This window comes from Carcharhinus amblyrhynchos, unplaced genomic scaffold (genome assembly GCF_965287045.1).
Source record: "Carcharhinus amblyrhynchos unplaced genomic scaffold, sCarAmb.v2.hapA scaffold_39, whole genome shotgun sequence".
In the NCBI taxonomy this organism is placed as follows: Eukaryota; Metazoa; Chordata; class Chondrichthyes; order Carcharhiniformes; family Carcharhinidae; genus Carcharhinus; species Carcharhinus amblyrhynchos.
Window position 1 is genome coordinate 92,443 of NW_027649780.1, and position 14,651 is coordinate 107,093.

At 48.3% G+C, this 14,651-nt stretch overlaps 1 protein-coding gene across 1 annotated transcript in view; it reads right to left on the reverse strand.

Annotated features, from left to right (window-relative positions):
- The window catches only part of LOC145363502 (uncharacterized), a 107,930-nt gene that overhangs the window by 5,928 nt on the left and 87,351 nt on the right, over positions 1-14,651 (reverse strand). The window contains exons 19-20 of the mRNA XM_080218698.1: positions 8,055-8,235; positions 4,651-4,752 (exon numbers count right to left, since the gene is read on the reverse strand). Coding sequence (XP_080074824.1) covers positions 4,651-4,752; positions 8,055-8,235 — 283 coding nt within the window. The remainder of the gene's footprint in view (positions 1-4,650; positions 4,753-8,054; positions 8,236-14,651) is intronic.

Below are 14,651 nucleotides of genomic sequence, written 5' to 3' on the forward strand. Positions count from 1 at the left end.
GACACTAAGAGGGAATTTAGTATGGCCAATCTACCTAAACTGAACGTCTTTCAGACTGTGGGAGGAAACTGGAGACCCGGAGGAAATCCAGTCAGGCACAGGGAGAATGTGCAGTCTCTGCACTGTGACCCAAGCAGGAATCAAACCCCGGGTCCCTGGCAATGTGAGCACCACTGTGCCGACATGCTGGATCTGCAGTGTTGAGTGTGGGTAGGCCTCCACTGAGTCTGTGGATTGTATAGTTTTCTGTGATATGGCATATGATTTGTTCTCTCCCACAGCCTCTCTGCGGGAGCTGGCACTAAAGCCCATTGGTGAAGGTTTCCATGGTCTGTCTTGAACCTGTTGAGGGTGGACCATTCTTTCCCTAGAAGGTTGAGAGTAGGCAGCTATGGGAAGTCAAAGGTCTGTAGCACAGAGAAATGTCCTTCGGCCCATAGCACCTGCGCCAGTCAAAGACAAACCACCCAACTATTCTAGTTTCATTTTCCAGCACTTGGTCCGTAGCCCCTTGTATGAACATAAGAACATAAGAACTAGGAGCTCGAGTAGGCCATCTGGCCCCTCGAGCCTGCGACGCCATTCAATAAGATCATGGCTGATCTTTTCATGGACTCAGCTCCACTTACCCATCCGCTCACCATAACCCTTAATTCCTTTGCTTTTAAAAATCTATCTATCCTTGCCTTAAAAACATTCAATGAGGTAGCCTCAACTGCTTCACTGGGCAGGGAATTCCACCGGTTCACAATCCTCTGGGTGAAGAAGTTCATCCTCAACTCACATAATCTGCTTTCCCTTATTTTTAGGCTTTGCCCCCCAGTTCTGCTTTCACCTGTCAGTGGAACAACCTCCTTGCTTCCAACTTATCTATTCCCTTCAGAATTTTATATATTTCTGTAAGATCCCCCTCATCCTTCTGAATGCCAATGAGTATAGTCCCAGTCTACATACGTTCATAGCAAGAGAATTTAAGTTCAGGGATGGGGATGCTTTGCTGTAATTGTACAGGGTGTTGGTGAGGCCACACCTGGAGTATTGTCTGCAGTCTTGGTGTCCTTATCTGGGGACGGATGTCCTTGCTACAGAGGGAGTACAGCAAAGGTTTACCAGGTTGATTCCTGGGATGGCAGGTCTGTCATATGAGGAGAGACTAAGTCGATTAGGATTCCCCGAAACTGTGAGGCAGCAATGCTAATCACGGTGCCAGCATGCTACCCCTACACCCTCTCATTTCCATACTCCCCTATATACTCTATGAATGGTACGCCTTTTCTGTACAGTGGGCATGAAACAATATTTTTTACTGTATTCCAATACATGTGACAATAATAAGTCAAATCAAAGCAAAAGTCTAAAGACGTGCAGGTGATGTGGATTGGCCATGCTAAATTGCCCCTTAGTGTCCAAAGATGTGCAGGTTAGGTGGATTGGCCATGCTAAATTGCCCCTTAGTGTCCAAAGATGTGCAGGTTAGGTGGACTGGCCATGCTAAATTTTCCCTTAGTGTCCAAAGATGCGTAGGTTAGGTAGATTGGCCACGCCAAATTGTTCCTTAGTGTCCAAAGATGTGCGGGTTAGGTGGATTGGCCATGCCAAATTGTCCCTTAGTGTCCAAAGATCATAGAATGGAATCACAGAATCCTGACAGTGCAGAAGGAGGCCATTTAACCATCGGGTCTGCACCGACCAAAATCACACCCAGGCCCTATTCCTGTAACTCCGCACATTTACCCCACTAATCACTCTAGCACCAGGGTCAATTTGGCACGGCCAAAATGCTAAATTGCCCCTTAATGTCCCGGGATGCCTAGGTTAGAGGGGTTAGTGGGGTAAATACGTGGGGTTACAAGGATAGGCCTAAGTGTGATTGTGGTCGGTGCAGACTCAATGGGACCAATGGCCTCCTGCCGTGTAGGGATTCTACGGTTCTCTGAAAAGACCTCTTGTTTGTGTTTTTAAGACTGAGTTGGAGGGGTCTGACACTGGAGCCTTGAGTTGTCTCGAGGTTACAGGTCCCATGCCTGTAACTCCAGTCAGAACAGAAACAAAAGCCAAAAGTCACCCAAGGGAGGACAGGCAAGAAACGTCCTTCTGGAGAGGGAAGTGGGGGATATGTGGTGTCCTGTCGCTGCAAGGAATCACCCCGCTGTCTGGTGTTAGTGCCCCCCTCCTCTCTCTCTTTCTCTATTCTCTCTTTCCCTCCCTGCGGGGATGGTGCTGCCAGTCAGTGGAGTGTAGGAAGCTTTGCGGTGATTATATAGAGGTCTATGAAATAATGAGGGGCACAGATCAGCTGGATAGTCAATATCTTTTCCCACAGGTAGGGCAGTCTAAAACTACAGAACAAAGAGATATCAGAGTACATATTCATAACTCCTTGAAAGTACAGTCACAGGTGGACAGAGTGGTGAAGAAGGCATTCGGCATGCTTGGTTTCATCGGTCAGAACATTTGAATACAGGAGTTGGGACGTCTTGTTGAAGTTGTACAAGACACACTTGGAATACTGTGTGCAATTCTGGTCATCCTATTATAGAAAGAATATTATTAAACTAGAAAGAGTGCAGAAAAGATTTACTAGGAAACTCCCGGGACTTGATGCATTGTGTTATAAGAAGAGGCTGCATAGACTGGGACTCTTCTCTGGAGCGTGGGTGACTGGGGGGGTGATCTTATAGAGGACTATAAAATAATGAGGGGCACAGATCAGCTAGATAGTCAATATCTTTTCCCAAAGGTAGGGGAGTCTAAAACTAGAGGGCACAGGTTTAAGGTGAGAGGGCAGAGATACAAAAGTGTCCAGGGACGCAATTTCCTCACACAGAGGGTGGTGAGTGTCTGGAACGAGCTGCCAGAGGTAGTAGTAGAGGCGGGTACAATTTCCTCTTTTGAAAAGCATTCAGAGAGATACATGGGTAATGGAGGTATAGAGGGATATGGGTCAAACGTGGACAATTGGGATTAGCTTGGTGGTTAAAAAAAAAGTGCGACATGAACAAGTTGTGCCAAAAGGCCTGTTTCCATGCTGTAACCTCTATGTGAAACTATGAGTGGCATTTCCTCTCTCTCTGTCTCTCTCTCTCTCTCCGTCTGTTTGTCTCGCTCTCTCTCTCTCTCGTCTCTCTCTCTCTCCCTCCATCTGTTTGTCTCCCTCTCTCTCTCTATGCCTCACTCTCTCTCTCTCCCCCTATCTGTATCTCTCTCTCTGTCTCTCTCTCTATGCCTCTCTCTCTCTCTCTCTTTCCCCCTTGTTCCACTGAAGCTCAGTTCAAAGGAGACCTCGTCTCAGGCCAACAAGTGGGAGACTTGGGAGACGTCCGGGGATCGGAACATTCCAGCATCTCCTCTGAGTCCTGCTGTCAATTCCAGTCTGAGCTGTGGGGCGGCTTTGAAGGGGATGGGCCTGACACACAGATTGAAGCACACATTTCTGCATGCACAAAACACACACACACAAGCGTGTGCGTGCGCTCATACACACATGCACAGGCAGACACATACAGATGTACACGTATACGCATGTGCACACAAACGGGTAGACTCACATGCACACACAGATAGACGCACACATGTATGCACACAGACACACATGTATCTGCACTCATATAGAAGATACACAATACAGACGGGCAGACACGTCCACTCGAATTTAGTTGTTCTACCTGAGACTGGTGCATGTAGCCTATCACAGTGCTGCCCACTCTCTCCACCACCCTTAATCTCCTCCCCAGGAGCTGCCAGCTCATAGGTCTTTCCGGGAAGATCGAGCAACATCTCGTGGTCCCACCGCCCCCCCCCAGCCCTGGTCAAACTTACCAGCGACTGGCAGCCAGTGCAGCCGATTTTGGTTGCCCACCACCCCCCCCACTCTTCCCCAACCCCCAACCTCCCACTCCACCGCCCTCCTGTACAACTGAAGCACAACCTTAACAGGGCCATGGGATTATGCCGCAACTATACTGGACCTTGGTGAGACCACATTTGGAATATTGTGTTCAGTTCTGGTCACCTCACTAAAAGTAGGATGTGGAAGCATTGGAGAGAGTGCAGAGGAGATTTACCAGGATGCTGCCTGGTTTGGAGGGTAGGTCTTATGAGGAAAGGTTGAGGGAGCTGGGGCTTTTCTCTTTGGAGCGGAGGAGGATGAGAGGCGACTTAATAGAGGTTTATAAGATGATGAGAGGGATTGATAGAGTGGACGTGCAGAGATTATTTCCTCGGGTGGATGTAGCTGTTACTAGGAGGCATAACTATAAGGTTCATGATGGGAGATATAGGAGGGATGTCTGAGGTAGATTCTTTACTCAGAGAGTGGTTGGGGTATGGAATAGACTGCCTGCTGTGATAGTGGAGTCGGGCACTTTGGGAACTTTCAAGCAGTTATTGGATAGGCACATGGAGCACACCAGAATGGTAGGGAGTCGGGTAGCTTGATCTTGGGTTTAGACATAGCTTGGCACAACACTGAGGGCCGAAGGTCCTGTACTGTGCTGTACTGTTCTATGTAACCTCTCTATTGGATACATGGATTAGGGGGCTTTCCACTCTGCTTCCTCCAAGTCTACTCTTGTGGTCAGGTGACGCTCCCCGGGGCCGCTCAGGACAAGGAGAAGGTTGGTGGGGGGAGGCGACAATCTGCTTTCCTACCTTTGCCCCCTGCGGGAGGGTCGACGACACTGGCGGGACACGGCACGTCCAGGAATAGCTTGCTTCCCATCCCCATGGTGACCATCTCCTGCAACCGCAGCTCTGGAAAAGATGTTCCCAAGGCAAATATTAAATATTTCAGATTGGCCGTGAACCAACGTCACAAACGAGTGAAAAGTTAAATTAAAAAAGGGATGGGGGGAGGGGTGGTGTTAGAGAAGGCAGCGGTTGGGGAGGGAGGGGGAGTTTTGGTCGATTTACAACTAGCCATTGTTGGGTGCGGCAGTGAGACTTCACTGGAGCATTCATTGTGAGAGGTTTTGAGTACAGGAGCAGGGATGTGTTGCAATTGTACCTTGTAGGCCTTGGTGAAGCTATACTTAGGAGTATTGTGTGCAGTTTTGGTCTCCTTTTCTGAGGATTAATGTTCTTGCTCCCGAGGGAGTGCAAACGAAGGTTTACCAGGCTGATTCTGGGGATGGCGGGACTGATGTACGTGGAGAGATTGACTAGGTTAGGATTATTTTTGCTGGAGTTCAGAAGAATGAGGAGGGAACTCATACAGACTTGTAAAATTCTAACAGGACTACTAGACAGGATAGCTGCAGAGAGGATGTTCCTGATGGTGGAGGAGTCCAGAACCAGGGGTCACAGTCTCAGGATTTGGGGTCGACCACTCAGGATGGAGGTGAGGAGACATTTCTTCACCCAAAGAGTGGTGGGCCTGTGGAATTCATTACCACAGGAAGTAATTGATGCTAAAACATTGAATGTATTCAAGGGGCGGCTAGATATAGCACTTGGGGCGAATGGGATCAAAAGTTATGGGGAGAAAGCAGGATTAGGCTATTGAGTTGGATGATCAGCCATGATCGTAATGAATGGTGAAGCAGGCTCGAAGGACCAAACAGCCTCCTCCTGCTCCTTTCTTCTATGTTTCTATTCAGGGAGAATGGACCAGCAACATTTACTGTGCAGTGAGAAGCGGAAGAGCCCCCCCAGCGATAAACAGTAAGGGGTCTTACAACACCAGGTTAAAGTTTGGAATCACAAGCTTTCTGAGTGCTGCCCCTTCGTCAGATGAATGGAGGTTAGTTTACAAACATGGCATATATAGGCATAACACAATTGCAAGATAATTACAGATTAGAACGTGAGAATCATAGAATCCCTACAGCGCAGGAGGAGGCAATTTGGCCCATCGAGTCTGCATTTACCTAAGCTAGTCCCCTTGACGCTAAGTGACAATTTACCATGGCCAATCCACCTAACAGGCACATTTTTGGACACTAAGGGGCTATTTGGTATAGCCAATCCCCCAAACCTACACATCTTTAGACGCTAAGAGACAATTTAGCATGGCCAATCCATCTAACCAGGACATCTTTGGACACTAAGGGGCAATAGAGCATTGCCAATCCACCTAACTTGCACATCTTTGGACATTAAGGGGCAATTTAGCATGGCCAATCCACCTAACCTGCGCATCTTTGAACTGTGGGAGAAAATTGGAGCACCTGGAGAGAACCCACGCAGACACAGCAGAGGATGTGCAAACGCCACACAAACAGTGATCTAAACTGGGAATCAAACCCGGATCCCTGGCGCTGTGAGGGAGCAATGCTAATCACTGTGTCACCATGCTGCTGATGAGCGGAGTCCTGCAGGGGTCTGTGCTGGGGTCTCAGCTTTTTACAATTTATATCAATGACCTACATGAGAGGAGCAAGGGCTTGGTAGCTATATTTGCAGATGACACAAAGATAGGGGAGAAATTATGTTGTGAACAGAACATAAGGAGGTTACAAATGGATAGGGATTAGTTGAGTGAGTGGACATAAGTTTGGCAGATGGAGTAGAATGTGAAGAAATGAGAAGTTGTTCATTTTGCGAGGAAGAATAAAAAAGCAAAGCGTTACTTCAATAGAAAATGACTGCAGAATGCTGAGGTCAAGAGGGATTTAAGTGCTCTCTTAGATAAGTCACACAAGGTTAGTGTGCAGGTGCAGCAAGTAATTAAGAAGGCTAATGGAATACTATCTTTTATCATGAGAGGAATTGAACATAAAAGTAAGTGTGTGTGTGTGTGTGTGTGTGTGTGCTGCTTCAGTTTTAAGGGCACTGGTGAGACCATGGCCTAACTTCTCTGGCTGTTCACGAAGGCGGAAACTTCCGGTCTTGCGGCTGGGTCACGCCCACCGTGGGTTTCTCGCAGGCAATGGGAAATGTATAGATTATAGAACCCTACAGTGCAGAAAGAGGCCCTTCGGCCCATCGAGTCTGCACCGAACACAATCCCACCCAGGCTCTATCCTCATATCCCTACATATTATACCCACTAATCCCTCTAACCTACGCATCTCAGAATACTAAGGGGCAATTTTAGCATGGCCAATCAACCTAACCCGCACATTTTTTTGACTGTGGGAGAAAACCGGAGCACCCAGAGGAAACCCACGCAGACATGAGGAGAATGTGCACACTCCACACAGAGAGTGTCCCGAGTCGAGAATTGAACCCAGGTCCCTGCAGCTGTGAAGCAGCAGGGCTAACCACTGTGCGACCACGCCACCCTAGTCTCATTGGCAGCGCTGGGACCAGAAGATCCCGCTGCCATCAAACGGCGCACCGCCTCCCACTAACAGAATGTCCTCATGTGTGCGGAACTTGGCAATCAAGGACGGCCTCATCTGGGATCTTGTGTTCATGTCACACTACTTGTAACCCCCACCAGACTGCTTGGGTTTGCAAAATCCTACTAACTGCCCTAACTTGAGACAATTCACACTTCTTTAACCTGAGATTAACCCTCTCTGTACGCACACCGTCAAATAAAGACCTGATTACCTGATAAGACTCGCATTCCAGCCATTACCTTGCAATTCTATCTTGGCCTATATATGCCATGTTTGTAAAGTAGCCTCCACTCACCTGATGAAGGGACAGTGCTCCAAAAGCTTGTGATATCAAATAAACCTGTTGGACTTCAACCTGGTGTTGTGAGACTCCTTACTATGCCCACCTCAGTCCAACGACAGCATCTTCACATCATTGATAAATGGGAGGAACAGCATCCAGCAGAGGCAAAGTTACTGTGAAAATCCCCTAGTCGCCACACTCCAGCGCCTGTTCAGGTACACCTGAGAGAGAATTTAGCACGGCCAATCCACCTAACCAACATGTCTTTCAGACTGTGGGAGGAAACCGGAGCACCCAGAGGAAACCCATGCAGACACGGGGAGAACGTGCAGACTCCACACAGACAATGACCCAAGCCAAGAGTTGAACCCAGGTCTTTGGCGCTGTGAGGTAGCAGTGCTAACCACTGCGTCACAGAGCCAGATTAAACCTTACTGCTTTCACTTGTTGGTCACCTGTCCTACTGGCATCCACCACCCCCTCACCTTTATTTCGTGAAGCCTGCCTCCACAAGATCTGGGCAATGTCCCTTGTCCAGGCCTGCTTGATGTCCGTCGACTCGGCCTGAAAGACGTAGGCCTCATTGGATCGGCGACGGCGCCGGAACCACACCTCAAAGCGGAGCCCGCTGTCCCCGATGTTCTCCGTGAGTCCCGCGTCCGCTGTCTGAGGTGAGAGTGGAAGACGGAGACGGGGTTAATTTTGTAATATAGTATATAGATGATTTGGAAGAAAACATAACTGGTTTGATTAGTAAGTTTGCGGACGACATAAAAGGTGGTGGATTTGTGGATAGCAATGAGGACCATCAGAAGATACAGCAGGATATAGATCGTTTGGAGACTTGGGCGGAGAGCTGGAAGATGGAGCTTAATCTGGGCAAATGTGAGGTAATGCATTTTGGAAGGTCTAATACAGATAGGAAATATACAGTAAATGGCAGAACTCTAAAGTGTATTGATAGGCAGAGGGATCTGAGTGTACAGGACACTGAAAGTGGCAACACAGGTGGAGAAGGTAGTCAAGAAAGTATTCGGCGTGCTTGCCTTCATCAGCCGGGGCATTGAGTTTAAAAATCGGTAAGTCATGTTGCAGGTTTATAGAACTTTAGTTAGACCACACTTGGAATATAGTGTTCAATTCTGGTCACCAGACTACCAGAAGGATGTGGAAGCTTTGGAGAGGGTACAGAAAAGATTTACCAGGATGTTGCCTGGTATGGAGGGCATTAGCTATGAGGAGAAGTTGGAGAAACTTGGTTTGTTCTCACTGGAGCGACGGAGGTTGAGGAGAGACCTGACAGAAGTCTACAGGATTATGAGAGGCATGGACAGAGTGGATTGTCAGAACCTTTTTCCCAGGGTGCAAGATTCAATTACTCCGGGCCATAGGTTTAAGGTGCGAGGGACAAGGTTTAAAGGAGAAGTTTTTTTTTACACAGAGTATGTGGGTGTCTGGAACTCACTGCTGGGGGTGGTAGTGGAAGCTGCTACCATAGTGACTTTTAAGGGGCATCTTGATAAATACATGACTAGGATGGGAATAGAGGGATCTGGTCCCCAGAAGGATAGGGGGTTTTAGTTCAGATGGGCAGCATAGTTGGTGCAGGTTTGGAGGGCTGAAGGGCCTGTTTCCGTGTTGCAATTTTCTTTGGTTCAGATAATAAAAGGTCAGACTGCAACACTGCTTAACCCCTGCCACATCAACCAGAAACTGAACAGGACCCAGCCATATAAACACTGTGGCTACGAGAGTGGTCAGGAGACTAGGAATCCTGCAGAGAGTAACTCAGCTCCTGACTCCCCCCACAAGTCTGTCCACCATCTACGAGACACAAGTCAGCAGTGTGAAGGAATACTCCCCACTTGCTTGGATGAGCGCGGCTCCGACAACATCCAGGACAGAAGCTCGACACCATCCAGGACAAAGCAGCCCTGCTCTGATGGGGACCCCATCCACAAACATTCTCTCCCTCCACCACCCACACACAGTGGCAGCAGTGTGTGTGTACCGTCTACAAGATTCACCGGTACCTTCCAAACCCGCCCTCTAGAAGGACAAGGGGCAGCAGACACACGGGGAACACCACCACCTGCAAGATCCCCCTCAGAAACCCACTCGCCATCCCAACTCAGGAATATATCAGCTGTTCCTTCATGGTGGCTGGGGTCAAAATCCTGGAATTCCCTACCTAACAACACTGTGGGTGTTACCCACACCACACGGGGACTGCAGCGAGTTCAAGAAGGGCGGTTCATCCACACCTTCTCAAGGGGCAATTAGGGATGGGCAACAAATGCTGGGTCCAGTCCAAGCAATTGCCTTGGGCGGGAACTGGATTAAAATCAGTATAGTTTCAGTTAGTCACACAGGGTGCTGAAGGGGAGAGGAGTTACTGAGAACAGTGTGAGGGAGCTGGATTAACATCAGTACAGATACAGTCAGTAACACAGGGTGCTGGAGGGAAAGGGTTTACTGAGTGACAGTGTGAGGGAGCTGGATTAACATCAGTACAGATACAGTCAGTAACACAGGGTGCTGGGGGAGAGAGGGGTTACTGAGTGACAGTGTGAGAGTGCTGGATTAACATCAGTACAGATACAGTCAGTAACACAGGGTGCTGGGGGAGAGAGGGGTTACTGAGTGACAGTGTGAGGGAGCTGGATTAACATCAGTACAGATACAGTCAGTAACACAGGGTGCTGGGGGAGAGAGGGGTTACTGAGTGACAGTGTGAGGGAGCTGGATTAACATCAGTACAGATACAGTCAGTAACACAGGGTGCTGGAGGGAAAGGGTTTACTGAGTGACAGTGTGAGGGAGCTGGATTAACATCAGTACAGATACAGTCAGTAACACAGGGTGCTGGGGGAGAGAGGGGTTACTGAGTGACAGTGTGAGAGTGCTGGATTAACATCAGTACAGATACAGTCAGTAACACAGGGTGCTGGGGGAGAGAGGGGTTACTGAGTGACAGTGTGAGGGAGCTGGATTAACATCAGTACAGATACAGTCAGTAACACAGGGTGCTGGGGGAGAGAGGGGTTACTGAGTGACAGTGTGAGAGAGCTGGATTAACATCAGTACAGATACAGTCAGTAACACAGGGTGCTGGGGGGAGAGGGGTTACTGAGTGACAGTGTGAGAGAGCTGGATTAACATCAGTACAGATACAGACAGTAACACAGGGTGCTGGGAGAGAGAGGGGTTACTGTGTGACAGTGTGAGGGAGCTGGATTAACATCAGTACAGATACAGTCAGTAACACAGGGTGCTGGGGGGAGAGGGGTTACTGAGTGACAGTGTGAGGGAACTGGATTAACATCAGTACAGATATAGACAGTAACACAGGGTGCTGGAGGGAAAGGGTTTACTGATTGACAGTGTGAGGGAGCTGGATTAACATCAGTACAGGTACAGTCAGTAACACAGGGTGCTGGGGGGAGAGGGGTTACTGAGTGACAGTGTGAGGGAGCTGGATTAACATCAGTACAGATACAGTCATAAACACAGGGTGCTGGAGGGAGAGGGGTTACTGAGTGACAGTGTGAGAGAGCTGGATTAACATCAGTACAGATACAGACAGTAACACAGGGTGCTGGAGGGAAAGGGTTTACTGAGTGACAGTGTGAGGGAACTGGATTAACATCAGTACAGGTACAGTCAGTAACACAGGGTGCTGGGAGGAGAGAGGGGTTACTGAGTGACAGTGTGAGGGACCTGGATTAACATCAGATGGTTTGCGTGGGAATAGGGTTAACAGTCTGAGGCATTCCTTGGGTCTGAGCCCATTCTCATTTTAAATCTCATTGCTGGCTTCCTCTGTCGCCTTGTTTCTATTGCTCTGAACCTTTGATGAGGGAGTGGGTGTGCTAAGTTTGGGACTGGTCCTAAGTAAGCAAGGGGATTTCCTGTGCGTCTGTGTTTATGTGCATATCGTGGCCTTTTTTCCTTTATCGCATCATCAAGGAATGTGCAGACTCAAAACATGATTCTGAGCTGTCTGTCATTCCAGCTCAGTCTCATGCTCAGAGACCTCTTTCAGACAAGGGTCTTTCATTAGTGGCTCCATTCAAAGAGGAGTCTCTCCATCAGGGACCCCTTTTAAAGAGGGAGTCTCTCTGTCAGAGACCCCTTTTAAACAGGGAGCCCCTCCGTCAGGGACCCCTTTTAAAGAGGGAGTCTCTCCATCAGGGACCCTTTTTAAAGAGGGAGTCTCTCCATCAGGGACCCCTTTTAAACAGGGAGCCCCTCCGTCAGGGATCCCCTTTTAAAGAGGGAGTCTCTCCATCAGGGACCCCTTTTAAAGAGGGAGTCTCTCTGGCAGAAGCTAATAGGGAGGTATTTATTGGTGAAAATTCAGTCTCTAGAAGAATAAGTCAACTTCTCAAGAATGATCGAACAGAAAATATAACATGGTTTATTTGAAACATCACTGTCCCCCCTCCCCACCATGTAAACAGGGAAATGCAGTGAATGCTATAAGCTCGATTTCACACCGCGTGATTAGGGTTGCGGCCTTTCCTTGCAGCTGGCACCATCCAGCTCCTGAACAGGCCTCAGGCAGTATTCCCGATGCTATCCAGCCAGGATGGGAAATTATCTTGCCGTGAATGGGCACAGCAAACCAATCATCATTATCATTACCATTATCCCTACGAGGCTCATCTCCAAATTCTGTGGCCTGGGGCTCAGCTCCTCCCTTCTATGTCTGGGCACTAGGCTTCCTAACCCACAGATCACAGTCACTGAGGATAAGCAACAACACCTCCGCCACGATCATCCTCAACACCGGTGCCCCACAAGGCTGTGTCCTCAGCCCCTGTTATACTATACTCACTTTAGGAACTTTCAAGCGGTTATTGGATGGGCACATGGTGAATACCAGAATTATAGGGAGGGGATAGCTTGATCTTGGGATTGGACATAGCACAACACTGAGGGCCAAAGGGCCTGTACTGTGCTGTAATGTTCTACGTTTCTATACTCCTTATACACCTATGACTATGTGGCCAAATTCCCCTCCAACCCAATTCTCAAGTTTGCTGATGACACCACAGTTTGATCTCAAACAACAATGAGACGGAGTGCAGACAGCACGGGCGGCACAGTGGCATAGTGGTTAGCACTGCTGCCTCACAGCGCCAGTTCGATTCCCGGCTTGGGTCACTGTCTGTGTGGAGTATGCACGTTCTCCCCGTGTCTGCGTGGGTTTCATCCGGGTGCTCCGGTTTCCTCCCACGGTCCAAAGATGTGCAGGTTAGGTGGACTGGCCGTGCTGAATTGCTCCTTAGTGTCAAGGGGACTAGCTAGGGTAAATGCATGGGGTAATGGGGAAATGGCCTGGGTGGGATTGTGGTCGGTGCAGACTCGATGGGCTGAATGGCTTCCTTCTGCACTGTAGAATTCCATGATTCTATGCACCTATGACTATGTGGCCAATTTCCTCTCCAACTCCATTTTCAAGTTTGCTGACGAAACCACCATAGTGGGTCAGATCTCAAACAATGACGAGGCAGAGTACGGGAATGAGATACAGAATCTGGTGAACTGGTGCGATGACAATAATCTCTCCCTCAATGTCAACAAAACAAAGGAAACAGTCATCAACTTCAGGAAGCATAGTGGAGCACGTATCCCTGTCTACATCAATGGAGATGAAGTAGAAATGGTCAAGATATTCAAGTTCCTAGGTGTCCAGATCATCAACAACCTGTCCGGGTCCCCCCATGCCAATGCTATAGTTAAGAAAGCTCACCAACGCCTCTACTTTCTCAGGACGCTAAGGAAATTTGGCATGTCCACTGCAACTCTCACCAACCTTTACAGATGCACCATAGAAAGCATCCTTTCTAGTTGTATCACAGCTTGGTATGGCTTCGGCCCTGTCCAAGACCACAAGAAACTGCAAAGCATTGTGAATGTAGCCCAATCCATCACACAAACCAGCCTCCGATCCATTGACTCTGTTTACACTTCCACCTGCCTCGAGTAAAGCAGCCAACACAATCAAAGACCACGTGCAGCCAGGACATTCTCTCTTCCACTTTCTTCCGTTGGGAAAAAAGATACATAAGTCTGGGATCACATACCAACTGACTCTTGACAGCTTCTTCCCTGCTGCCATCAGACTTTTGAATGGATCTACCTCACATTAGGTTCATCTTCCTCTACACCCTAGCTATGACTGTGACACTACATTCTGCACTCTCTCTCTTTTCCTTCTCTATGAACGGTACACTTTGTCTGTATAGCGCGCAAGAGACAATGCTTTTCACTGTATCCCAATTCACGTGACAATAACAAATCAAATCTAAATTACTAACAGAATCAAATGCCGCAGGAGGCTGTTCGATCTGCGCCAACTCTGTGAACGAACCAACCAATTAATCTCCCTACCACCTTCCCCTCCCCCACCCACATCTGGATTCTAAGTGGTGGCCCCCCCCAGACATTTTGTTGCTCAGGCTCAGATTTGTCACACTCCGCCAGTTTGTGTCTGTGTAGGTTTTCTCCTACCAGTGTGACTGAAGCGATGTGCACCAGGAATATTGTGCACAGTTTTGATCCCCTTATTTGAGGCAAAACGTAGTGACATTGGAGGCAGTTCAAAGGAGGTTCACTAAATTGATTCCAGAGATGAGGGGGTTTGTCTTATGAAGAGAGATGGAACAGTTTAGGCTTATATACTCTCTGGAATTCAGAAGCATGAGAGGAGATCAAATTGAGGAACGCAAGATGGTAAAAGGTGTTGATAAAGTAGAAATGGAGTGGCTGCTTCTGCTGGTAGGGCATTCTGTGAATGAGAGATCAGACTTAGGATAAAGGGATAGCAAATTTAAAACAGAGCCGAGGAGAAAGTACTTCTCCAAAAGGGTTGTGAATCTGTGGAACTCATTATCCCAAAGTGCGGTGGATGCTGGGACAGTGAGTAAATTTAAGGAGGAGTTAGACAGATTTTTAATTGGTAATGAGTTGAGGGGTTGTGGGGGGAAGGCAGGAAAATGGGGATGAGGAGCATGTCAGCCATGACTGAATGGCAGAGGGGACTCAATGGTTTAAACTTTGTTTCTATACCTTAT